Raw genomic sequence first — 22,752 nt, forward strand, 5'->3', positions numbered from 1 at the left:
ATTTAACCGGAAGATGGCACTCGAAGGTTCAGAAAATTATTCAAATCTATAATTTATTTTGAAAAATATTTTCAATCATAATTTATTTACAATAAAAAATGATTCAAAATACGTAAGAATTTAACAAGTTAAATATTCTATTAAACGTTAAATCGTTAATATTATTTTCGATAAAAAAATTTTAAATAAACAATTATACCAAGTATAACTATTTCTAACACTATAATAAGCAATAATACAAACTTATTAGTTAACACTCCTATTTTCATTCTATTCAAAATCCTCCGTGTTTTATTAAGTTCTTCATCCGTTTGGGACAATCTTCTTTTTGCTCGTAATAAACGCTCACTTTGCCCTGCTAATTCCGATATTACTTCAGTCCCTATTTGTTCACTTTCAGTTGCGATTATGTGTGACCTTGTCAGTGATTGCGTTGTACGTTCCAAAGTAGCATTAGTCTCAAGTAATGTACGACGATGCTCTGCGTCCCAATTAATTTGAGAATGCATTTTAATCGACGAAACGAATGTAGCCTCTCATATAATTTTCTAAAAATTTATATTAATTTTCTGATTCGGTCATCATTTCTATGAATTCAGCTTCATCGACTACAAAGAGAAAAATAAAAATAATGTAGAAGATTTTTAACTCCATAAATTGTTTAGATTTTTTTAATTGATAAATTTTATAAAAAGGATATATAATATAATGGTTTTACTAGAATCATCCTCATTTTTATCAAATTCTTTGATCATAAGCTTCATCTCATCAAGCGTCAGATTAGAATCAATTTTACTATTAATTCTTTGTAAATCTTCCAATCTGATTTTTTCAATCGAAGATTCTGCAGTAAATATCTTGAATGCATATTTAACATGATCAATAGGATCTTGTATTTTTAACTTTTCAAATACTAATAATTTGAAAGAAAATTAGTTGATATATCTAATGCATATATACTAGTTAACAAAGCTATTACAATGTATAATTATACAAACCAACATAATAAAAATCATCGAAACTAATTTTATTGTCACCACGTTTATCATACATGCGAATAACTGACAAAACAAAAGACTTATTTACTGTCAATCCTAAAGCTTTCATAGCCGTTTTAGCTTCTTGATAATCTAAATAACCATCTGAATCTGTATCCATTGATTTAAATGCCTCTTTTATAAGATATTTCTTATTCTTCCACAAATCAACATTATCTTTGTACGTAATTGTTTTAATAAAATTTGACATTTAATATTTAATTGCTACTTTCTTTAATCCAAGAATTGACGAGAGGAAATTATCAGAGAATGACATCAAAAGATAAATATATTGAAAGAGTCTATTGATCTAGATGAAAGTAAATAAAACAATATTATTTACCCTTTTGTCACTTTATTATATTCTTCCTTGAACTATTAATACGTTCAATTTTTTTTATCGAATAAGAAGAAAATAACACATAATCGAGAATAATTTTCGTCGAGATTATATTACGACACACCCAATACGGAAAAATAAAATCGTCTGGAACTGACAACGAAAACACAAAGCTTAAGTATCGCCCTCGTCTTCGTTTTACTCTTGACGAACTACTATAACAAATTACGTCGGATCAGTCGATAAAACAGAATTATCATTAAAACAGAATTAACAATTATAAATACATATTATTTCTAATTTTTCTATAAATGACAAAATACGTTTACTGCGATATTACATCAAATATGATTCTCTATTTACAAATATATTTATTCATATTTTAATTTGATTCATTTAACAGCATGTATATACTTTATTGCCTATTTAAAATAACGTTAATTATAGAAACTTATTTATTTAATAACATCATATCTTTGTTGCGTTCATATACGTATTTTCTGCTTCGTATATTGAACTATAAACCATGATATATTATTTTTATATCTATTATACCCTTTGTATACTCTTATTTACTCTTCTATGCGTTTCTTCTTTTATTTGCTGTGAAACCTGACGACTTGTGTTATATCCACTTGGCATTGGTCATGACCTTGACCACGGTCGATATAAATGTATATATTATGTATGATGTATGTACTTACATATGTTACTTTGCGTTATTCAAGAAAATTTAAAGTCATATTCCGATAAAATACTACGAGCTTAATTACACATATATATACGTACGTTTGTATATACATACGTATATATTATGTATGTTTATTAGAAACGTATAAATACAATTTTGTTTGGTTATGTTTTTGTATTACGAAGAATCGATAAGGAAAATTCATTTGTATAAAATAATTATAATTTAGGATTGAATAGCATCGATATCATGCAACACAATTGTAAAATAATCTTAATTTTATACTTATCCAGTTTACATAACCATGTTCGGACTGTGTAGTTAAGTCGCAAAGATTATGACGTATACGAACATTAGGCATGATTTATCCTATCAGAAACATTTATAATTTCAATATTTCCGATGTTATTTAATTGCGTTTTTAATTCAAACTTTTCGTATCGAATTACTCTGTGCTATCTGCTGACGTATTTCGTGGTGTCAAAAAAAAAAAAAAAAAAAAAAAAAAAAAAAAACAAACTAAAATTAAAATACGTCGACTAATCTACGTATAGGAATACACGTGTATAATACGTATATACATAAATCTCAAACGTATGTACATAATTTTTTTTGGCTATGTCATAATCAAATACGAATTTTATCGAACCACATACGTTGGATTAGTGTGCAAGAGACGATTAGAAAAAAAGTTTCTTATGATAAACTTGAAATACATTATTCGATGTCGTTCCATGTATTTCGAGATACTACGAGAGTGTAGCTACAATGATCGTGCAGAAAATGAACGAAGGAAATTAAAACGAATTAAAAACGATCTTTATCTTCTATATTTTGATATGACCTTATCGTACTCAATGACTCATTGAGTCAGCATTTTTCCAATTAAACATCGAAGGTTTATCGATTATCATCATAATTTGATCGATACTCGTGATGTTGTTAGATTTATTGAAAACAATATTATCGAAAATCTTTTATATCTGATAAAATATTTAATATTTTTCGATCACGCTAAATATTAAGCCAAATACTTAAATAGTAGAGATTCTTTATTACTACGAAATTCATATGGTAGTATAGATTCATCAATGATGCAAATGGCGGAAAAAAACGGTTGAAGGTGAGACGATCCATACTATGATAATGTGTGTGTGTGTGTGTGTGTGTGTGTATCTGTCGGTGGTCACATATCGTAACGGTTTGCGCCCGCGTGGTAGCTTCTAGCAATAACCGCTAGATTTTTCTCCAACTTTCCTTCCGCATTACTTCCGCGTCATTCTTCATTTTAATGATGAAAAATATCACAATTCGAGGTCCCAAAAATGAATAGATAATTTTTCAATGATAATATTAAATTGATATGATATTTTCTTTGCCAAATATACGATCGATACTGAAAGAAAATAATATTAAGACATCGCTAATCGATGGTCAATAATCCTTCCTACGGTTGTTTCCTCGAGTTACGTAGTAGATACGTCGACCAATCGTATCACCTCCCTCGTATAAACGCGAAGCTGATTGGCTATTATCCGAGTAGAACAGGAAGAACATTCCAGAAGCGTCCTTTCCCGAATAATATATACGGTGATAGGGTGCGGATTCGTCACTCACGTTGCGAATCGTCGTGTGGAGAACTTCTTCACTATCCTTCGAGAAATTTTTAATATTCGGAAACAAAGAAAAGGTACGTTTAATATAGTGTGACTTTCTATTGCCTGCTAAACGATACAATGCGGTAGATTGTGGATTTAAATTTGATGATTTTTTCATTATTAAAAATAAAAAGGAAATAGAGTAGATGTTCATCGGAAAAATATTTCCTCGTGATTTCAGAAATAAGAGAAAACTAAAATGGCCAAAGCACCCGCAGTTGGTATTGATCTTGGCACAACCTACTCTTGCGTTGGTGTATTCCAACACGGGAAGGTTGAAATCATCGCCAATGATCAAGGAAATCGTACTACGCCCAGTTATGTTGCATTTACCGACACCGAGCGTCTCATCGGAGATGCTGCTAAGAATCAAGTTGCTATGAACCCGAACAATACCATCTTTGGTAAGTTGCATAAACGATGGGTCGTCGCTTTCAGATAACACTATCAATTTTACACATTTTTACAATCGTACTTGTTAATATGACAGTTTCATAAAATTTAATTAATTTAACTTCTTCAATATAAAAAAGAATTATATATATATATATATAAAATAATAGATAAAAATAGATAAAATCATTTCTTTTAATGGATCAATAAAAGAAAGGTCCAATTGTTAATTTCCTGCCTTTATAACAAATACAATGTCGAAGAAATTCTGATTTTCTTTGTAACTTTGACAGATGCTAAAAGACTGATTGGGCGCCGTTTCGAAGACCCCATTGTCCAGACCGATATGAAGCACTGGCCATTCACCGTTGTGAATGAAGGCGGCAAACCCAAAATTCAAGTTCAATACAAAGGAGAGACGAAGACTTTCTTCCCAGAAGAAGTAAGTTCCATGGTCCTTGTGAAGATGAAGGAAACTGCAGAGGCATATTTAGGAAAGAACGTCACCAATGCTGTAATCACAGTACCAGCTTACTTCAACGACTCGCAGCGTCAGGCAACCAAGGACGCTGGTACCATCTCGGGCTTGAACGTATTGCGTATCATCAACGAGCCCACCGCTGCCGCCATTGCTTACGGTCTAGACAAAAAAGCATCGGGCGAGCGTAACGTCCTTATTTTCGATCTTGGCGGTGGCACCTTCGATGTCTCCATTCTGACGATCGAAGATGGCATCTTCGAGGTCAAGTCCACGGCAGGTGACACTCATCTTGGCGGTGAAGATTTCGACAATCGTATGGTCAACCATTTCGTTCAAGAATTCAAGCGCAAATATAAAAAAGATCTTACTTCCAACAAGCGTGCACTACGCCGTCTCCGTACAGCTTGTGAAAGAGCGAAACGTACTCTTTCATCATCGACCCAAGCAAGTATCGAGATCGATTCCCTCTATGAAGGTATTGATTTCTATACTTCCATAACGAGGGCGCGTTTCGAAGAACTCTGTGCGGATCTCTTCAGGAGTACTCTCGAACCAGTTGAAAAATCATTGCGCGATGCCAAAATGGACAAGGCTCAAATTCATGACATCGTCCTCGTCGGTGGTTCCACGCGTATTCCGAAAATTCAAAAACTTTTACAAGACTTCTTCAACGGCAAGGAACTGAACAAATCGATCAATCCCGACGAGGCCGTAGCCTACGGTGCGGCCGTACAAGCTGCCATCCTTCATGGAGACAAGTCCGAGGAGGTTCAAGATCTTTTGCTCCTTGACGTTACTCCATTGTCCCTTGGTATCGAAACCGCTGGCGGTGTCATGACTGCGCTTATCAAGAGAAATACAACTATTCCAACCAAGCAAACGCAAACATTTACTACTTATGCCGACAATCAACCTGGCGTATTGATTCAAGTATACGAAGGTGAACGTGCTATGACCAAGGACAACAATCTCTTGGGTAAATTTGAACTTAGTGGAATTCCACCTGCACCACGAGGTGTACCGCAGATCGAAGTTACCTTCGATATCGATGCCAACGGTATCCTTAACGTTTCTGCCGTGGACAAATCTACTGGCAAGGAGAATAAAATCACCATTACTAACGATAAGGGACGCCTTAGTAAGGAAGACATCGAGAGAATGGTTAATGAAGCTGAGAAATATCGTAGCGAAGATGAAAAACAGAAGGAGACCATTGCTGCTAAAAACAGTCTTGAGTCTTACTGCTTTAACATCAAGAGTACTGCGGAGGATGAAAAGCTCAAAGATAAGATCAGCGCCAGTGACAAACAACTTGTCCTAGACAAATGCAATGAGATCATTAAATGGCTCGATGCTAATCAGCTGGCTGATAAGGAGGAATACGAGCATAAGCAGAAGGAACTGGAATCTATCTGCAATCCCATCATCACGAAATTGTACCAAGGAGCAGGCGGTATGCCAGGTGGTGGTTTCCCTGGTGCTGGCGGTGCTGCTCCTGGTGGAGCTCCTGGTGGTGGTAGCGCTTCTGGCCCTACCATCGAGGAAGTTGATTAAAGGAAATTTTGTTCCCTCTTGCCACTGCCCTCTCTTATTGTACTTGAATAAAAGGACATAGAACGATTACAAGCAGCTTTTTTTTTTTTTCTTTTCTAATATTCTTCGATAAACTGTAAAATCTTTCAGTTCCTGTTATTTTTTTTTTCTCTCCACATATACTTACTATTTTATTTATTTATTTATTCTGCAAGTACTAAGGTGATATATTGCATTAATTTGTACAGTATTCTTACAAAGATATTTTATGCTGTATTGTAAGGAATAAGTCCGTAAGGATTTGTTAAGTTTCTATGTTCCGAAGAACTGCATAAATACAAAACATTTCTGAAACCTATGAAACGCTTTTTTTATTGTTCTTCCGTTTTATTGTCCATCCCATACAAGTATAGATCTAAAATTTAATACCTTCACTGATGATATTATATTTAAATAAATGTCAATCTCACACACACACACACAAACGAGTAAAACGTCATGTTCTGTTTAAAATACATAATCGATAATGCTGCACGATCTTTTTTTTTCTTTTCGTTTAGGCAAATTCAATGATTTATAATAGCCATACTTAGTTTGGAAAACAAGATTTTATTTTACAAGCATTATAAAGGAAATTTTACACCAAACTTAATGAAGAATCTAATACTAAAACATTGCAATTTTTGTAATAAAATATTCAAATTTATTTCCGGAGACCAACTAAATTTTGAGTAAAATAAAGAACAAAACACAAGCAGCTTCTCTAAAATTAATAATATTTAAGCTTTGTTTATGATGCGCGTGACATATTGGTTGCAAATAATACAGTAGCCTTATTCTTCTTCTTCTTTTTGCCTCTTACATTATCGTTCAACTTTGCTTCTGTAACATATATTAGATGTATAATACATGTAGAGAAATTATGCAAGAGTCCAAAAGTATATACACACACACACACACACACATATATACACACGCAACACTTATTTCCAACAATATTGTCATACCAGCATTTAACAATTTTGTCCGCTCCAAAGCCTGTGCTAAGGCGTCGCCAAAACTTTGACTATAGGATGGAGCATGAGCACAATCGTCTTCATCGATATCTGATTTAACAGATTTTGGTTTTTCAGGAAGTTTAGCTTTGACCGCTGGCCACGATTTGGCAGCTTTGAAGCGTGCACCAGTATTACGTAACATTTCAGCAAACGATGGCCCTTGTTCATTCGGGTTATTTATTTTTCTCGTAGTTGAGACAACTTCGTCAAATGTACTTAAAGACGGACTGCTGGCTACACTGGAGGTAGCCAATGATTCTGATGGCGAAGGAATCGCATCTCTATACATAAATATGTTCAGTTTTAAATCTAAATTTTTCTTTTGCGTACGATTTATACATGTAAACAATTAAAAACATACTCTGTAAAAAGTTCTGGTTGCCACTGAGGAAAGTGACGCGTTGAATCGATGTTCACATTTGGCACTGGATATTTGCCCATTTGTTTATTTTCTTGTTCTATTATCTTTTTTTCTCGCTTCCTTTCTTCACGTTCCCTGCGTTGCCTTCTCTTCTGTCGACTTTCCAATTGTTCTGGCGATAAGAGAATTTAATATAATAAATCCGAAGTAATAATATAATCAATTTTAACGATGAAAGGATAGATACATAGATTTATTACCATGAAAAGAATTAAGAACATCTTCCGATACAATAGGTGGCTTAAGTTCTATCTCAGCAACCTCAAATTGACAGGTTATAGGTAAATGACAAAGGTATCTTAATCGCCGTCTTAAGTCTTCCGTAAAACTGCCTACTTCCTTTTCTAATAATTTTCCCGTAATAACCGGAGGACAATGCTCAAGACTACCATATTGCATTTCTAACATTTTCACATTCATTGCATGGAGATATACATTTTGTCCGTCTTCAGCTAAAAAGAAACGTAAACGTAAATTTTATCTCATTGTAATCAATCTAATATACACGAAAAATTGCAATTTTATAATTACCTTGATAGAAATAAAAGAATTTCTGCGAAGGCGAAGGTAATTGCGTTTCATTCGAAAATATGTTATTTGTTTCAGTTCCCTCATCACACGAAGATTGATCTTCTTTGGATAAATTATTTACTTCGTCGTTACTTTGCTGTATTAGTTGACTTTCTTGTTTCTCTTGTTCAACTTTATCTCCTATTGATGTAGATGAAATATTTCCTATTACTTCTTGATGTGACCCGTCGTCATTTACTTTCTACATTCAATTACATATTCGTTTAATTTTGTCTTATAATGAAAATGAAAGACAAAACTATAAAAAATACCTTTTGCAGAAGTTCTTCTTCCCTCTTTGCAAGTTCACAGATTGCTTGTTCGATATAGCAATTTTCAGGGGAATGTGGATCATTCATTAATTCAATCCTTAATTGCGCACGTTCAGACTCTATTATATCCATGATCTATATAATTAAAATGGTCTATGATAACATTTTTAACAAAATTTAATTACAAATATATCTACTGTGTTCTATGATCTATTTCAAACTTACGTCTTTTGGATTTGCTATTAGAAGTTTAGAGAAAAGTTGTTTATTGCAATCTTTAGAAACCTGGAAAAATGTTGTTGGAGAGGCTGTAATAGGTTCACTTGCAGGCATTGCAATTAATGAACCCCTTTCACGTCGCATTAAACGTAATGTTATTGGATCTCCCAAATTGACAGCATTCTGTGTAACCTCAATAACACTAAAAAGAAAAAAAAAAAAAAAGAAAAAAGAACAATACATTATCTTTAGCCGATAATTTACATATAAATGATATATAATGATTAAAATTTACCTTTTCAAATCAGATTTATGTACAGATTCATAGCAAATAGGACACTTGCGCCACGATTTATCAGATAAAGACAAATAATGTAGAATACATGACCAACAATAAACATGACCGCAGCGAGTCATTTTTGCAGCTACTGGTGGGAACAAACAAATTGGGCACGATAAGCTTTCTGTATTATGAATTTTCTGAAATTAAAATTTAATATATAAAATATCTCGTTAATTTGCATGTATAAGAAGAAAATAAATAAGTGCGTTTAGAGGCTTACTACTTGTTCTATATATTTCCAATCAACGAGCGCATCAGGATCAATTAGGTATAAAGAATAATCTTCATTGGCAGTCACAACAAATTGGCAGCTAAAAAAGTATAAAAATAAGTAAAAACTATTTATAATATGCGTATATATGTATATATATATATATATATAAATATATAAATTGTAATTATAGATCTTCACCTGGCTTGCAAGAATTGTTCCTTGTTATACTTATGCCGTTGTACTGGCGGAAGCCATCTGTTACTATTACGATTGTAGGCTTTACTCGTACTTCCCATTCTCCATGTATCCGAACCACTTTGCATGTCACGTGGTTCATAATGGAAATTTAGCAGATGATTCAAATTCTGCTTTTTACTTCCTTGTGCCATCACTGAGCCGAACTCAGCTGTTTCAATTTCTACTACCTATGTAAAACATGAAGATTACTTTTTAATAGAATTATATATATATATATATATTTACCTTGGTATCCTCCTTTGAACCGCCATGATATTGTCCTTTAGGTTTTGGTCTCTTATCAAAAATTTTTGCTTTCTGTGTATTGTACTTTTTTGTCTGATCATATTTAGACAAGCTATTAGCGCCAGTTGGTTCACGTTTACGTGATGTTTTCGGAAATAATTTGTTGTTGGCAACATCTAAAATAAATAAAATGTTCGCGATAAAGGACCTTTAAGCACTACAAATATACCGATAGTAAATCCATAAAATTTGCTTTCGTAGGTATTACGCCATATATGTTAATAATCGCATACGAAACAGTAGGTCCAAAATATAATCATAATGGTCAGATATTATTAAATGAATTTCAATATTTCAGAATATTAATATTGAAAAAGCAACGTTTTAAAGAGCGGGGGTGGAGGGAGAGGAGAGTAGAGGGGAAGAGAAAATAAAATAAAACAAAATAAAATACAATAAAATGAAATGAAATAAAATGAAATAAAATGAAGTGAAGTGAAGTGAAGTGAAGTGAAGTGAAGTGAAGTGAAGTGAAAGAAAATAAAAAACAAAATCATAAATCTAAAATAACGAACTAATGTCGATTAACTACTAGCGACACGAAGTGGTGACGTACCTTGACTTTTCTTGGAATCACCAGCAGTCCCCTTTGAAGAGGACTGTGGGTATTTGGTCTTTTTGTCCATTGGCAGTTCGGCTATAATTGGCCTCGTTTTTCGCGTTGGCAGAGATGTGGTCTCCTCCGTATGGAGAAATAATATTTTTCTGCAAGCCCTTCATCTTCTTCAATAAGCCATGTTTCGTCAGTTCCAAAGTTGTAAAAGAAACCCTCGATAAGCCGATGGTCGACCGTCGATGAGTCGGTTTAACGACGTTTAAACGAAGCACAGAAAAAAGCGAAAGCTCTCGCTTTTTAGGAAGCGATTGGCCTCCCTTTCGTCGTAAACGACGATATAATATTTCTGCGGACCACCGCGGTCGCGATTTCGTCGCTATGATGGCGACGAAATTAATGATCTTTGCGCAACCGGAAGTTTAGTTTGCAACGTCATTCGTTACTCGATATCATTACTTTAAATAGTAACTAGCATACTTTAAAGATACATTATAAACGTATACCAAAAAAATCTTTAACTTTTCAAATTTTCTAGCAGATAGCGCTTTAATCATTTTAGATTTTATTGTTTCTTCTCGTAATCGTTCATTTAAACTAACGTAGTACATCCGTTATTTGAATGATCAAATGCTAGTTATCGAAGCAGAGACCTCTTGAGTTTTATAACGATTAAAATTCGAACGATAAGGATAAAGTTACAGATATTCTTTGATAATGATACTTACGATGATTATTATAGCAGAGGATAAAGTACGATGATACGATAGATCCTTTATAAAATTTTTCATATAATAAAATGTTAATAAAGATATTCGTTTAATTTATGTCGAGAGAAAGGCGCAATTCGGCGCATGCGCAAAGACTGTGTTTTAGAAGACACGTTATGCTGCAAATAATATATATGTATACATATATACATTCATTGTTACAGTTATTTTACCAGCTGTAGAAACACCTTACAAAAGGTTTATGTATAGGAAAAAAAATTTGGTATTCATAATTGGTTTGATATTCATAATACACGAAAAGAATTTTTTTTTTTTATATTTATGAAATCAAATTTTTTTAATTACTTTTTCAAAATGCCATTTTATTATGCTGTTGCTAAAGGTCGAAAGCCAGGAATTTATCTTAATTGGTAATGAAAATGTAAACATGTAAAAGTGTATGAATATGTATATGCTTTAAGTATTTATTATACTCTTTTTAAGGCCCAAATGTCATGAACAAGTTAATAAATTTAATGGATCTATATATAAAAAGTTTTCATCGCAGTTAGAAGCAGAAAATTTTATAAAACAACGTGGTGGTTCTTCGACTACGTTATCATCAAGCAAGTTGATCGAAGAAAATAAGTAAATATTTACAATAGTATTAAATTCTTTAGTTATACTTTCTGTAATATATAGCATTCTATATTGGGTTTTATTCGACTAATTTTCTTAATGCTTTTAATGATTTTCATGCTTATATATATATATATATATATATATATATATATATATATACACTAGATACAATGACAATATGTTTTATCAATGTTAAGGTTTGAATATATATTAAATCAGGAAAAGAAAAATATACAGAAACGTACGTTGTCACCAGGATCAAGAAAATTGTCTTCAAAGTCTAAAATAAGGAAACTTGAATCTGTTGAAATTTTAAAGGTAAATCTTAATTAATTTTGACCAATATAATATTCTATAATACGAATACAAAATATTGCAAAAGAAAAAAAGCTTACATGTAACTATTTGTTATACAGAATTCTCATTGTACATCTCAAGACACAAATCATATTGAGGGAAAAGAATATGTTGATGTATATACAGATGGGGCATGCTCATCAAATGGTAGAAGAGGTGCACGAGCTGGAATTGGTGTTTGGTTTGGAGACAATCATCCTTTGTTGGTTTTTTTAATCGCTGTATTGTGTTCTTACATATTTTTATATTATCGGTCATAGAAAATTTGTAATTTTATATTTACAGAAATGTATCCGAACCTGTAGTTGGTAGGGCAACTAATAATATGGCAGAGATTCAAGCAGTGACAGTGGCAGCTAGACAAGCCGAAAAAGCAGGCATAAAGAAATTAAAAATTAATACAGATTCCAAATTCCTTATTAATTGTATCACAAATTGGATGCCCAAGTGGAAAAAAAATGGGTGGAAAACTGCAACTAATAAACCAGTTATCAATAAAACTGAACTTTTGGAAATGGAAGCAGCACTTAAATCTTTAGATGTTAAATGGGTAAAGTTTATTTACAGTATGATATAATTTCATAACAATTAATTGTCACGTAATAAATTTAATTAATAATATTTATAATATAACAGAATCATGTGAATGGACACGTAGGAATCTATGGTAATGAAATGGCAGATAAATTAGCAAGACAAGGTATTGCATGTGACAAGTAATCTTTGAAAAAATAATGCCAATTATTTATTTTGACATTTATGTATAGATAAAACATTTTGTAAAATTTTTCATATTTAATGTCTAATCTATACCCTTTAATGTTAATATTTATAACAATTTTTTTTAAATTATTATTATAAAATATTTTTGTAATACGATAAGTATATGAAAGTACTTTGAAATAGTTTATAATATTATAACGTGAACTTCAAATAAAAGGTACATGTTTAAATAAATAATATTTTTTAATTGTGTAATATATTTATTTAAATAACTGTTTCTCCATATTAGAGCTATTTAAAATATCTTAAACTTTTTATAGGATTACATCATTACTATTTCTGTTGAGATTGTACTTTGAACCACATTGAATGATATTGTATAAACTTCCATTATAAAAATGCTTTCTTAGTAATTTTTTGTTTGATAAATAATTATTTAATGTTATTAAATGTACAAGAAGGTTGAAGATTTATTTTCCATTTTATTATCTATTCATCATAGAGAGCGGACTGTTTCTTGATTTGTTACTTATATATTATGAAAAAGTAAGTAAACTAATTTAATTTAATTTTTGATAAATATACTTTGTTATAAATATATAAATAAATAATACGTAGATATAATTATTTTTTTCTAATAAAGTATTTCAGAAATATATTCATATTTTTGCATAGAATTTATCTAAATGATATTTATCATATTTAGGATTATTTAAAATAATATATTTCCAATGTAAAATTTCGCATAATAATGCTATTAAGCTAAAGAAGTAACCAATGCTAAGAGCTACAAGAGCACCATAAAGCTTGTGGAGATTAACCAATGCTTTCTCTGACACTTTCTCTTGTTGTCTTTCAGTAAGTTGCAATGGATAAATAACATCACTTAACCATTTATTTACTAATCCAACTTCTATCATACGTCTAATCTAATGAAACAAGACATATAGGTTATATATTCTATAATCTATATTGAATAAGTATTAAATAATATATGATAATTGTTAAACTTTTCATTACCCATAAATCGACACATGGCTTTAATGGAGAATTTTTGTCCATTCCAAGAGCAATTGGCATATTTATGATACAATCTTTCATAATATGTAAATTATGTTTTACATCAGATGTTTTGTTATTTTGTGTATTATTTTCTTGTTGCTCTTTCTCCAGTACATATTTTGTAATATGAGCGAACCTCAAGGAAAATTCATTTTCATAGTAACCAAAAGATCCATTTGCTACTTTTTCTATAGATTCTTTTTCATTTTTGATCAATTGAAATTTATTACCAATTTCCTGACTATCAGAGTCTAAAGATTGTAGGAAAAATTCTTTACTTTCTTCGCTCCATCCACCAACAGAAATAGAACTTTTAGCTAATTGATTCAGTGTATCAATAGTGATTCTACATTTGAAATATAATGAAAATACATCAAATTCAATTAAATTGTTATTACTGATAATGATCGTTAATAAATTTGAATCTTACGTAGCTATAGGATTAGCAAGGCTGGCTGTCATACTGGCACGATAAATTACAACGACTAAAATACTGTAAATCCACCACCATCCAATAAGTACTCTTAAAGCCCAAGGATTTGGCAGACGAGGTAATGATACCAGAAGTAGCATACTATATGTATATAACATACTATTCTGTGCTTCTGTAAACAAATATAATCCCTTCTTTGTTTGTTTAATCCTTAATTCTTTTATTTTGTCGGACTCATTAATGTTGACTAATTTTCGTTTAACATCCTTGTAAGTAATTATGTGTTTCTGATAAGATAATGAAAAAAGATAGAAAATTCCCCCTGCTAATAAAAGAGTGAAAAGAACTGCGATCCAAGTGTAGAGCCTAAATGTCGATGAAATGATTTATATTTATCTTCTCATTGATAAATTTCGTTGTTAAATTATTTTCTTATTAATGATCGTACTTGAAAGGAAGAATTAAAAGTTTCCATGAATTATCTGTCAAAGATTCTGGTGTTAAGAAAGTAAGACATTCTGTATTATAAGGGATAGATAGCTCAAAGAATTTTAAAAGATAGGAGGTATAATAGAGATCTCCAATATAGAATGTAGCTTTCCTTGCTAATGCTTCTCCTATAAGACCAGTATATGTTTCATTTTTTTCTAATGCTCCCCATCGGTCATTCTCTATATTGTAAGGCATATAGTAATGTGCCTTAAAGTTCATAAATTGAGAAATAACACGAATCAACTGCAAAGATAAGAAAATATATAAAAAAAATCTATATAAAAGATGCATAATATCGTTGACACACTTCTTATACAAACTTCAAATTCAACACCTAAACCTTTTGCGCTATAACTGGGACCACCTTTATAAAAATTTTGTGATTCTTTTGTTACACCCGGTATGTGTTCAAAAACTGAAACTCTTTAAGAATAAATAAGTACTACAAACGCAAAATCAATTTATGAGAAAAATATAAATAATTCATCATCTATATTTTTAATAATTAAAGTTTCATACCTTAATGTTTTTCCTTTAAGATCTGAGATCTTTTGTACAAAGTGATTTTTGCCATAACGAAATTTCCCATCGTACCATGTATCTAAATACTTTGTTATTACAAACTTTTGTTTTTGATTTGGAAAGTATACAGTCTCTAAATTAATTATTGGTCGAGCAGATGTATCACCTGAACGATACTTATACGGTTTATATCGACGTACAAATACAACATTGATTATTCTGTTCCAAATATAATTCAAATCAGACGTAAGAATTCGATAATCATGTAACAATAAAAAGAAGCCACGAGTATTGATTAATTCTTTTCTGTAAAAATGTGTGTTCTCATTATATCTTACAAAATTATTTATACATCATTTTTATATGGTGTACATGAGTGATAATAAAAAAAATCTTTATCTTATCACCTTTCTACGTATTGTAAAAATTCAGAAACTAAAAAGCCATTAGCAACAAGTATAACATATCCATTGCATCTAGCTGTTTTACTGTGAGCAAGAATTTCTTGGATACGCTGTCTTGCTGGAGAAAATTCTTCATTATCGTGCAATAAGATCTACATAAAAAAAAAAAAAAAAAAAAAAAGAAATGTTATGAATTTTTTAACTTCATATTGTAAGTATTATAAATGAAAGTAGATAAAAAATGTAGGAGTAAAAAAAGATAGTAAAAAATATAAATATTAATATAATTTGATAATTTCATATTGCATGCTAAGCGTGAATTTGAAAAAAAAAGAACAAAAGAAAAAGAAAAAAAGAAAGAAACATTTTATGTACTTACGTTATATTTTAAAATGTCGAAAACTTTCTTGTTGTTATTTATTAATTCATAATAAGTACGGTCCGTTACAAAAACGGTACATGCACTACGATTCGTAATTTCTTCTATCAATCGATCGATCACAGGTTTTAAATAGCGCGCACTTTTTTTGCATTGATCTATTTGTAGATCTCTAATAATCGTTAAAAATAATACATTTTTTGTTATATATAATTTCATTTAAAAAAAATTATATACTTATAATGATATTTATATCACCTTTTTTTATATCCGAAAGTAAAATAAGTAAAAAAAAGAATAATGAATATAAATCGGAACATCATCGCGCGTTTTATCTAATTTTCTATTCATTCTATTACCTTTGCTATTCTTTATTATTTTACTCTTTCTATCAACTTTACCCTATTCAAATCACCCTATTCAATTTACGATTTATCGATTCTTTAAATCAATAAATAATTAAATATTCAATCTGTCTTGTAATAGAAAATGTATTGGATTACATAAATATTAAAAAAATGCAAAAATTTAATGAAATTTGAATCATTATAAATGTATCATTATAAATATATTCAATATTTATTGCTTTTTTTTTCTAAATAATTCTTATTTAAAATTTAATTTATATTTATTCTATATAAATTATTCAACGTTGTTTAATCGATGACATTCGAAGTATCTGTAATTAAAATTATCAATATAGATATATCTTATAAATTAAATTAATGATATTCAAATTATATTCAATGATTCGTCATTATATTTCTTTAAGTTTATATAAGTAAGGTTAATCTAATCTTTTTATATTCACTTCTCATCAGGTAATCGAGCGAAAACATACGGTTAAAAAATTTTGTAGTAACGATTATATAAGTTATATTTAAGTTATTTTATATATATAAATTAGTAAAAATTATTGTAAAGAAAAATATAATTATTAGTGAATGTATTTATATAAAGTTTATAATAACATTTAAATCATTAGATTTACAATATGATATAAAACATAACTAAAGTTTTTAATTTGAATTGTTTGTTATAGCTTAAAAATATTTATAATATACAATGCAAGTATCAAAGTTAAAGAATTTGATAAATGATTTACCCAAAGGTTCTTTGGATAAATATAGAATACGTGCTAGGTTTGATTGGAAATTATTGAAGCTAAATTTAGAAGGAGAAGAAGGTATCAAATGTCAGGTAAATATAACAACAGAATTTTTTATCTTATTGGGAAAAGTTAATTGAAAAAAATAATATATTTGTAGAACAAAATATGGTCATTTATTAAGGACAATCCATTATTTAAAGTAAATTATACTTCATCATCATTGGACGAAAGTCGTAGAATTTGTACAGCTCGAATTCGTGCTCTTCTAGAGAATGAAATCCATGTAAATATATTTATTTATAAAAATTAAACAAATATTTCTTCATTAATAATGTATTTAATATATTATGATGTATTACATTGAAATATCAACATTATAGCCAATTGAATATAAAGGTTGGATAAATATACTTTTTCAATATGATTCGTCGATCCCAATCAAATTGAATGTAATGCATGGAATGGTTCCAAATACTATTCTCTCTTTAGGTACAGAACGTCATATGGATATTCTCTACAAATTCTTAAATAACGAAGTATGTGTCAAAATAAAAAAAAATATTATGGTTGCGTAAGAAATTTTAATAAGTGTTAATTCAGTATTTAGGTGTCTTTGCTTTAACCGAAATATCTCATGGAACAAACGTTAAAGGTATGAGAACTACTGCAACATATGACGTGAACAGACAAACCTTTTGTTTACATTCACCAGATTTTGAAGCTGCAAAATGCTGGATTGGTGGTTTAGGTACATATAGATATACTTAAATATTATGGTATATTGTAATTAATTAATGTTAAACTCTTAATAATTATAGGAAAGACTGCTACACATGCCATTCTTTTTGCACAATTGATTACACCAGATGGAATAAATCATGGTCTTCATTCTTTTATTGTACCTATACGAGATCTTGATACCCATTTACCGTTTCCCGGTGTAACTGTTGGAGATTTAGGCGAAAAAATTTCACTTAATGGGGTGGACAATGGTTTTGTAATATTTAATAATTATCATATTCCACGTACATACTTATTAAATCGAACAGCCGATGTTACTGAAGATGGACAATACGTATCATCCTTTAAAGATAAAAATAAAAGATTTGGTATTTACATATATTTCTATAATTGTATGATTTGTTTATATATAGAAAATTCATTACCATTTACATTATTTCTAGGTGCATCATTTGGCGCATTATCAGTAGGACGTTTTAATATTACATGGATATGTTCGAGTTTTCTTAATCTTGCACTGGTCATAGCATTACGATATTGCGCGGTTAGAAAACAATTCGGTCCATCGGAAAATGAAGAGTGGTCTGTAATAGAGTATCAATCACAGGTATATTATTTATATAGATATAAATATTTATAATTATTACGATTATGATAAAGTAATGAAAATCATTATATGTTAATTATTAATTTTATATTGTATATTCCAGCAAGGTAGATTATTTCCACATTTAGCGTCTGCATATGCAATAAAGATATTTTCGCAAAAATATGTCGAAGCTATAATTAATTTTCAAATGAAACTAATTGATAAAAAAAATGGCAATAAAATTGAAGAAGGTATTGAGTTCCATGCGATATCTTCTGTTGCAAAACCATTGTGTTCATGGATTGCACGAGATGCTATTCAAGATTGTAGAGAGTCATGTGGTGGTCATGGATATTTAAAGAGTGCGTAAAAATAAAATTATGAAGAAAAGCAATAATGTTAATAGTAATAGTAATAATGATAATATCCTAACTTTTTTCTACAGTGTCACGTTTAGGAGATATTCGAGCTGATCATGACGCAAATTGTACTTACGAAGGTGAAAATAATGTACTTATTCAACAATCAAGTAACTGGTTGTTGAATCAATGGTCCTGTCTGTTAAATGGGAAAACTATTTCATCTCCACTTGGAACAATAGATTTTTTACCAGATAGTAAATATATCCTAAAACAAAAATTTAATTGCACCACAGTCGAAAAAACGATAAGTCTTGAAAGTATGAAAATAATTATATATACATTTTTTATTATATATATATATATATATATATATATATATATATATATATATATATATATATATATATATATATATAATAATAATATTATTATTGATTTTGAAATTTTATAAATCTATCACGTTACCGTCTAATTCCTGTTCTAATGAAATTTATTTCTTTTATTTCAGATTTATTATTTTCATTTCAATGGTTATTATGTTATTATTTAAAAAAAACTTATAAACATGTACAAGATCTTAAAGAAAACGGATATACTGATTTTATGATACGAAACGATTCACAATTATTTTTTGCACGAACATTATCTCTTGTATATGGAGAAGTATGAAATTATTTTATTTATTTTGTTTTATTATACCCCAAATTCGATTCTAATTATTGTGAATATTATTTCCATAGTATGTTTTACTTAAAACATTCATCGATTGTATAAAAGAACCTATTTGGAGAACAGAAGAATATGAGGTACTTAGAAAGTTGTGTTCTTTGTTTGGATCAACGGCTTTGGAGAAGAGATTGACAGATCTGTATGCTGGTGGTTATGCATCAGTCGATAGTAATATGGGCGATAAATTGCGACAAGGTATTATAACGTTGTGCAAAGATTTATTGGAAGATGCTGTAGCTTTAGCAGATGTATTAGCACCGCCTGATTATATTGTTAATTCTCCACTAGGAATGGCCGATGGGAATGTACGTTTATGAATCAATTATTTCATGTAATTTACTTAGTAAAAGTGGTTCTAATTTGTTAATTTTAAATGTATTAACAGGTATATAAACATATCCAGGAGAAGATTTTCCAAAATAAGGAAAATTTAGAACGTCCTACATGGTGGAAAGAAATATTACCATCTAGATTATGATATAAAATATCTTTCATATAATTGATTTCATTTGCTTATATTTTAAATATTCCAAATATATATTCTTACATGTTTTAAGAAGACACTTTTAATATAAATATATAACTTTTAAATAATTTTACATGAATTATAATTTATATCCTTATTATCCTTAACATATTTTCTATACACAAAATATCCTTAAAAAAAAGAAAAGAAAAAAAAAAGTGTATATAATAACTTTGAAAATGATAATGCCTATTTCTTAGGGCATTTATCATGTTATTCTTTATATAATGACTTCATGATTAAAAAATGATCTTATATAAGTAAAATAATTTTACCATGGATGTTTATCTTAGATTCAAGAATCTATGCTCTATATCAGTTTTATAATTCAGTATGAATCCTGGGTACAGAAAGTGAACTATCCGCTTCAGAAAACCATTGATTATATACTTTTATAGGATCAATCATCCAGAATTTATGAAAGGATACAGGTTCTTGCGATGCCAGATAAGCAGTAGCATAATCTGCAGGACGAGCCTATATTATATAAATATGTAATTTATTAATAAGAAAATATTTCTCCTATGTTAATATAAATAAATACTCCTAAAGACTATAGATACCTGATGAAACAAAGAAGAATGAGTAAGTTCTACATTCAGTCTGCGTAGACATATACCAAAGAGAAACATATCGTCTGGTGTATTTGACGATGGACATTTGCAAACATCTGAATCAATCATTTGATAAACAAGAGGTGCAGATAGAGCAATACCAGCACCACCAGTTAAATAATCATATCCAAATGAACTATCCCATACTCGATAACCATAACGTTCGCCGATAGCAATTTGATTTTTAGGATAGTAACACGTTAATAAACGCATTAATCGTGCCACACTGTTTTATATTCAATAGTACAAATTGTAATAATATGAATGATCATATAATATATATGTAGATTATATATGATTGTGACATACCTGAAAATAGTATCGTCATCGCTTATAATCAACCAATCAAGATTTTTACTTTTCAATATATTAGCGGCTTCTTTTAAAATATCATAAGTTTTGGCACAGTGTCCTTTAGTAGTATTTGTTACAATATATGCCTCAGGTAAGTTTTTATCTACACCAGAAAATGTTGTTTATTCTATACCTATGATTAAAATAATAAACATTATTTTATTGAAATAAAGAACAAATAAAATTTTACCTGCCTGATCACTGAAATATCCAATGTTTAAAGCATATTTTGCCCATGTCTTTTTGATAATCGGGATTCTTTCTGTATGATACTTGACACAAGTTTTTATTGCAAAATATGCATTTTGCAAAGAAATTGTTGTATCCTAAAATCATAATTACATCAAAATATATCTAATTTATTTTTATCAATATAATTTTCTAACTTACACATGGATGAAAGAACCTAGGATAAGTTGCACAATCAGAGGTAGAAACAACACATAGCTGAGGAACATGAGTTAATTTTACAGGCTTTTTGCTTTTTAAAATAAAACCTCCTAATTCGTAAGAAGCGTCGATAGAAAAATCATTGCTGAGATTAAATTCAATTGAAATTTCCTCCGCTATTCTGTAATAATGTTAATAAAATTGTGTACTTTTATATAATAAGAATTATACTTTTTGATTATTAAACAAAGAGATATATATAAAAAAAAAAAAAAAAAGAAATGGTAAAATAAGAAAGACCTATTTAAGAGTTTCGATGTCATTGCGAATCCAGTAGCAATATGGGGATATTTAAATTTTTTTTTATGCTCTGCAAAATGATGAATTATAGTAGGTTCAACGTCATACAATGCGTGACCAATCCATAATTCCTGGAAGATGAACGTTAGGCCATGTAATAATTAATTTCTATAATTAAAAAAATAATATTCACCTGACTAGAATTAAATTGAGAAAATACATTTAACAATTTATTCAATTTTACGACTGTATTTTCTAAGCAAAAGAAATACCACTTTGCGTTTGAATAATTATCTGATAAATATGTAAATAACGGTATGACTATCCAGGACCCTTTAATATCTAATTGATGAGTTAAGACAATTTTTGGTACTTCCTAAAAAAAAAATATATATATATATATATATTACCTATTACTTCAAACATCTCATGTATTTTATAAAAATACTTACTACTTCCAAAATGCTTGCTTGTTCCTCTATACTTCGTTGTAAAATATCAGCATGTGCAGCATGATAACCTTCTTTTTGACTTAAAATTATAACTACTAATTCTTTCGTATCTGAAATGATATATTTATTATAATTTATATTACAATTATTATATAGATAAAAATTTACCTAAGGCAGTTATATACATGGATGAAAGAATTATTTCAGAGAGAAGAATCAAATGGATTAACATTATGCCAGGTAAGAAATAAATCTTTTTAATGGATATTTTTCTTTGTAGATTAATTACTATGATAAGTGATACAATTATTTATATAATTAAACTTTAATTTATACGACAATACGAAGAGAGTACAATTTTTTCATACGATTATTTTGATGATGATAACTTTGAAATGTTTACCCGTGTCGACTCTACTGCCCTCTGTAGAAAAAAAAAAAAACTCGAAGTTCTGACAAATCATATTAACCAATCGTAAGCTTTAAATTGCACGCAAAATTTATAAGACCTTTGAAATGTAAACAAAGATTATT

General features: G+C 29.5%; 7 protein-coding genes across 10 annotated transcripts; 3 read left to right on the forward strand and 4 right to left on the reverse strand.

The window, feature by feature from the left end:
- Positions 1-52: 52 nt before the first annotated feature.
- On the reverse strand, positions 53-1,578 carry LOC124425067 (vesicle transport through interaction with t-SNAREs homolog 1B-like). Its single transcript, XM_046964855.1, has 2 exons — positions 1,381-1,578; positions 53-608 (listed from the first exon to the last, which is right to left on the reverse strand). Exon 2 carries the CDS (start codon positions 507-509, stop codon positions 162-164), a length of 348 nt encoding a protein of 115 aa, XP_046820811.1. The 5' UTR covers positions 510-608; positions 1,381-1,578; the 3' UTR covers positions 53-161.
- On the reverse strand, positions 618-1,372 carry LOC124425065 (cell division control protein 31-like). The gene is made up of 2 exons (XM_046964852.1): positions 999-1,372; positions 618-913 (listed from the first exon to the last, which is right to left on the reverse strand). The coding sequence occupies exons 1-2, from the start codon at positions 1,246-1,248 to the stop codon at positions 672-674; spliced, it is 492 nt and encodes a 163-aa protein (XP_046820808.1). The 5' UTR covers positions 1,249-1,372; the 3' UTR covers positions 618-671.
- A 2,026-nt stretch (positions 1,579-3,604) lies between the features above and the next one.
- On the forward strand, positions 3,605-6,491 carry LOC124425053 (heat shock 70 kDa protein cognate 4). The gene is made up of 3 exons (XM_046964828.1): positions 3,605-3,758; positions 3,908-4,130; positions 4,413-6,491. The coding sequence occupies exons 2-3, from the start codon at positions 3,926-3,928 to the stop codon at positions 6,152-6,154; spliced, it is 1,947 nt and encodes a 648-aa protein (XP_046820784.1). The 5' UTR covers positions 3,605-3,758; positions 3,908-3,925; the 3' UTR covers positions 6,155-6,491.
- Positions 6,492-6,722: 231 nt separating this feature from the next.
- LOC124425051 (RING finger protein 10) lies at positions 6,723-10,714 on the reverse strand. Its single transcript, XM_046964823.1, has 12 exons — positions 10,330-10,714; positions 9,714-9,889; positions 9,429-9,655; positions 9,237-9,327; positions 8,969-9,153; positions 8,680-8,875; positions 8,455-8,589; positions 8,144-8,384; positions 7,813-8,064; positions 7,553-7,724; positions 7,141-7,472; positions 6,723-7,015 (listed from the first exon to the last, which is right to left on the reverse strand). Exons 1-12 carry the CDS (start codon positions 10,397-10,399, stop codon positions 6,924-6,926), a joined length of 2,169 nt encoding a protein of 722 aa, XP_046820779.1. The 5' UTR covers positions 10,400-10,714; the 3' UTR covers positions 6,723-6,923.
- A 180-nt stretch (positions 10,715-10,894) lies between these two features.
- LOC124425062 (ribonuclease H1) lies at positions 10,895-12,992 on the forward strand. The gene is made up of 6 exons (XM_046964848.1): positions 10,895-11,467; positions 11,541-11,684; positions 11,876-11,996; positions 12,095-12,237; positions 12,321-12,585; positions 12,672-12,992. Exons 1-6 carry the CDS (start codon positions 11,379-11,381, stop codon positions 12,753-12,755), a joined length of 846 nt encoding a protein of 281 aa, XP_046820804.1. The 5' UTR covers positions 10,895-11,378; the 3' UTR covers positions 12,756-12,992.
- An 88-nt stretch (positions 12,993-13,080) lies between these two features.
- LOC124425052 (peroxisomal acyl-coenzyme A oxidase 3) lies at positions 13,081-20,134 on the forward strand. Of its 4 annotated transcripts, none has more exons than XM_046964825.1 (12): positions 13,081-13,304; positions 17,093-17,250; positions 17,319-17,444; positions 17,542-17,697; positions 17,762-17,909; positions 17,980-18,270; positions 18,346-18,509; positions 18,613-18,853; positions 18,937-19,170; positions 19,362-19,516; positions 19,594-19,887; positions 19,968-20,133. In XM_046964825.1, exons 2-12 carry the CDS (start codon positions 17,116-17,118, stop codon positions 20,058-20,060), a joined length of 2,037 nt encoding a protein of 678 aa, XP_046820781.1. In that variant the 5' UTR covers positions 13,081-13,304; positions 17,093-17,115; the 3' UTR covers positions 20,061-20,133. The 4 variants fall into 4 exon arrangements, with proteins under 4 accessions (XP_046820781.1, XP_046820780.1, XP_046820783.1 ...); XM_046964824.1 differs by lacking the exon at positions 13,081-13,304 and adding an exon at positions 14,255-14,371 and having other exon boundaries at positions 19,968-20,121; XM_046964827.1 differs by lacking the exon at positions 13,081-13,304 and adding an exon at positions 16,852-16,871 and having other exon boundaries at positions 19,968-20,134.
- On the reverse strand, positions 13,418-22,740 carry LOC124424842. The gene is made up of 20 exons (XM_046964375.1): positions 22,387-22,740; positions 22,219-22,328; positions 21,960-22,142; positions 21,767-21,897; positions 21,467-21,647; positions 21,267-21,402; positions 21,032-21,179; positions 20,672-20,948; positions 20,433-20,585; positions 19,923-20,022; positions 18,328-18,486; positions 17,854-17,924; positions 16,051-16,251; positions 15,675-15,823; positions 15,265-15,573; positions 15,066-15,168; positions 14,702-14,988; positions 14,251-14,619; positions 13,779-14,166; positions 13,418-13,687 (listed from the first exon to the last, which is right to left on the reverse strand). The coding sequence occupies exons 1-20, from the start codon at positions 22,448-22,450 to the stop codon at positions 13,418-13,420; spliced, it is 3,789 nt and encodes a 1,262-aa protein (XP_046820331.1). The 5' UTR covers positions 22,451-22,740.
- Positions 22,741-22,752: the final 12 nt, after the last annotated feature.

Source organism: Vespa crabro, chromosome 6, assembly GCF_910589235.1.
Source record: "Vespa crabro chromosome 6, iyVesCrab1.2, whole genome shotgun sequence".
NCBI lineage: Eukaryota > Metazoa > Arthropoda > Insecta > Hymenoptera > Vespidae > Vespa > Vespa crabro.

Bases quoted from the DNA above. Each gene is read 5' to 3' on its own strand.
- LOC124425067 (XM_046964855.1), bottom strand. From the start codon at position 509: ATGCATTCTCAAATTAATTGGGACGCAGAGCATCGTCGTACATTACTT.
- LOC124425062 (XM_046964848.1), top strand. From the start codon at position 11,379: ATGAAATCAAATTTTTTTAATTACTTTTTCAAAATGCCATTTTATTAT. The intron at 11,685-11,875 runs GTAAATATTTAC...ATCAATGTTAAG, and splicing joins AAGTTGATCGAAGAAAATAA to GTTTGAATATATATTAAATC. The intron at 12,586-12,671 runs GTAAAGTTTATT...ATAATATAACAG, and splicing joins AATCTTTAGATGTTAAATGG to AATCATGTGAATGGACACGT.
- LOC124425053 (XM_046964828.1), top strand. From the start codon at position 3,926: ATGGCCAAAGCACCCGCAGTTGGTATTGATCTTGGCACAACCTACTCT. The intron at 4,131-4,412 runs GTAAGTTGCATA...TAACTTTGACAG, and splicing joins CCCGAACAATACCATCTTTG to ATGCTAAAAGACTGATTGGG.
- LOC124424842 (XM_046964375.1), bottom strand. From the start codon at position 22,450: ATGTTAATCCATTTGATTCTTCTCTCTGAAATAATTCTTTCATCCATG. The intron at 20,949-21,031 runs GTATGTCACAAT...AATATAAAACAG, and splicing joins GATGACGATACTATTTTCAG to TGTGGCACGATTAATGCGTT. The intron at 15,824-16,050 runs GTAAGTACATAA...TTTTTTATGTAG, and splicing joins TCGACATTTTAAAATATAAC to ATCTTATTGCACGATAATGA.
- LOC124425051 (XM_046964823.1), bottom strand. From the start codon at position 10,399: ATGGACAAAAAGACCAAATACCCACAGTCCTCTTCAAAGGGGACTGCT. The intron at 9,656-9,713 runs GTAAATATATAT...TGTTTTACATAG, and splicing joins GTTCAAAGGAGGATACCAAG to GTAGTAGAAATTGAAACAGC. The intron at 8,590-8,679 runs GTAAGTTTGAAA...TTAATTATATAG, and splicing joins TAATAGCAAATCCAAAAGAC to ATCATGGATATAATAGAGTC.
- LOC124425065 (XM_046964852.1), bottom strand. From the start codon at position 1,248: ATGTCAAATTTTATTAAAACAATTACGTACAAAGATAATGTTGATTTG. The intron at 914-998 runs GTTTGTATAATT...TCAAATTATTAG, and splicing joins CGATGATTTTTATTATGTTG to TATTTGAAAAGTTAAAAATA.
- LOC124425052 (XM_046964825.1), top strand. From the start codon at position 17,116: ATGCAAGTATCAAAGTTAAAGAATTTGATAAATGATTTACCCAAAGGT. The intron at 17,251-17,318 runs GTAAATATAACA...ATATATTTGTAG, and splicing joins AAGAAGGTATCAAATGTCAG to AACAAAATATGGTCATTTAT. The intron at 19,517-19,593 runs GTATGAAATTAT...TTATTTCCATAG, and splicing joins TATCTCTTGTATATGGAGAA to TATGTTTTACTTAAAACATT.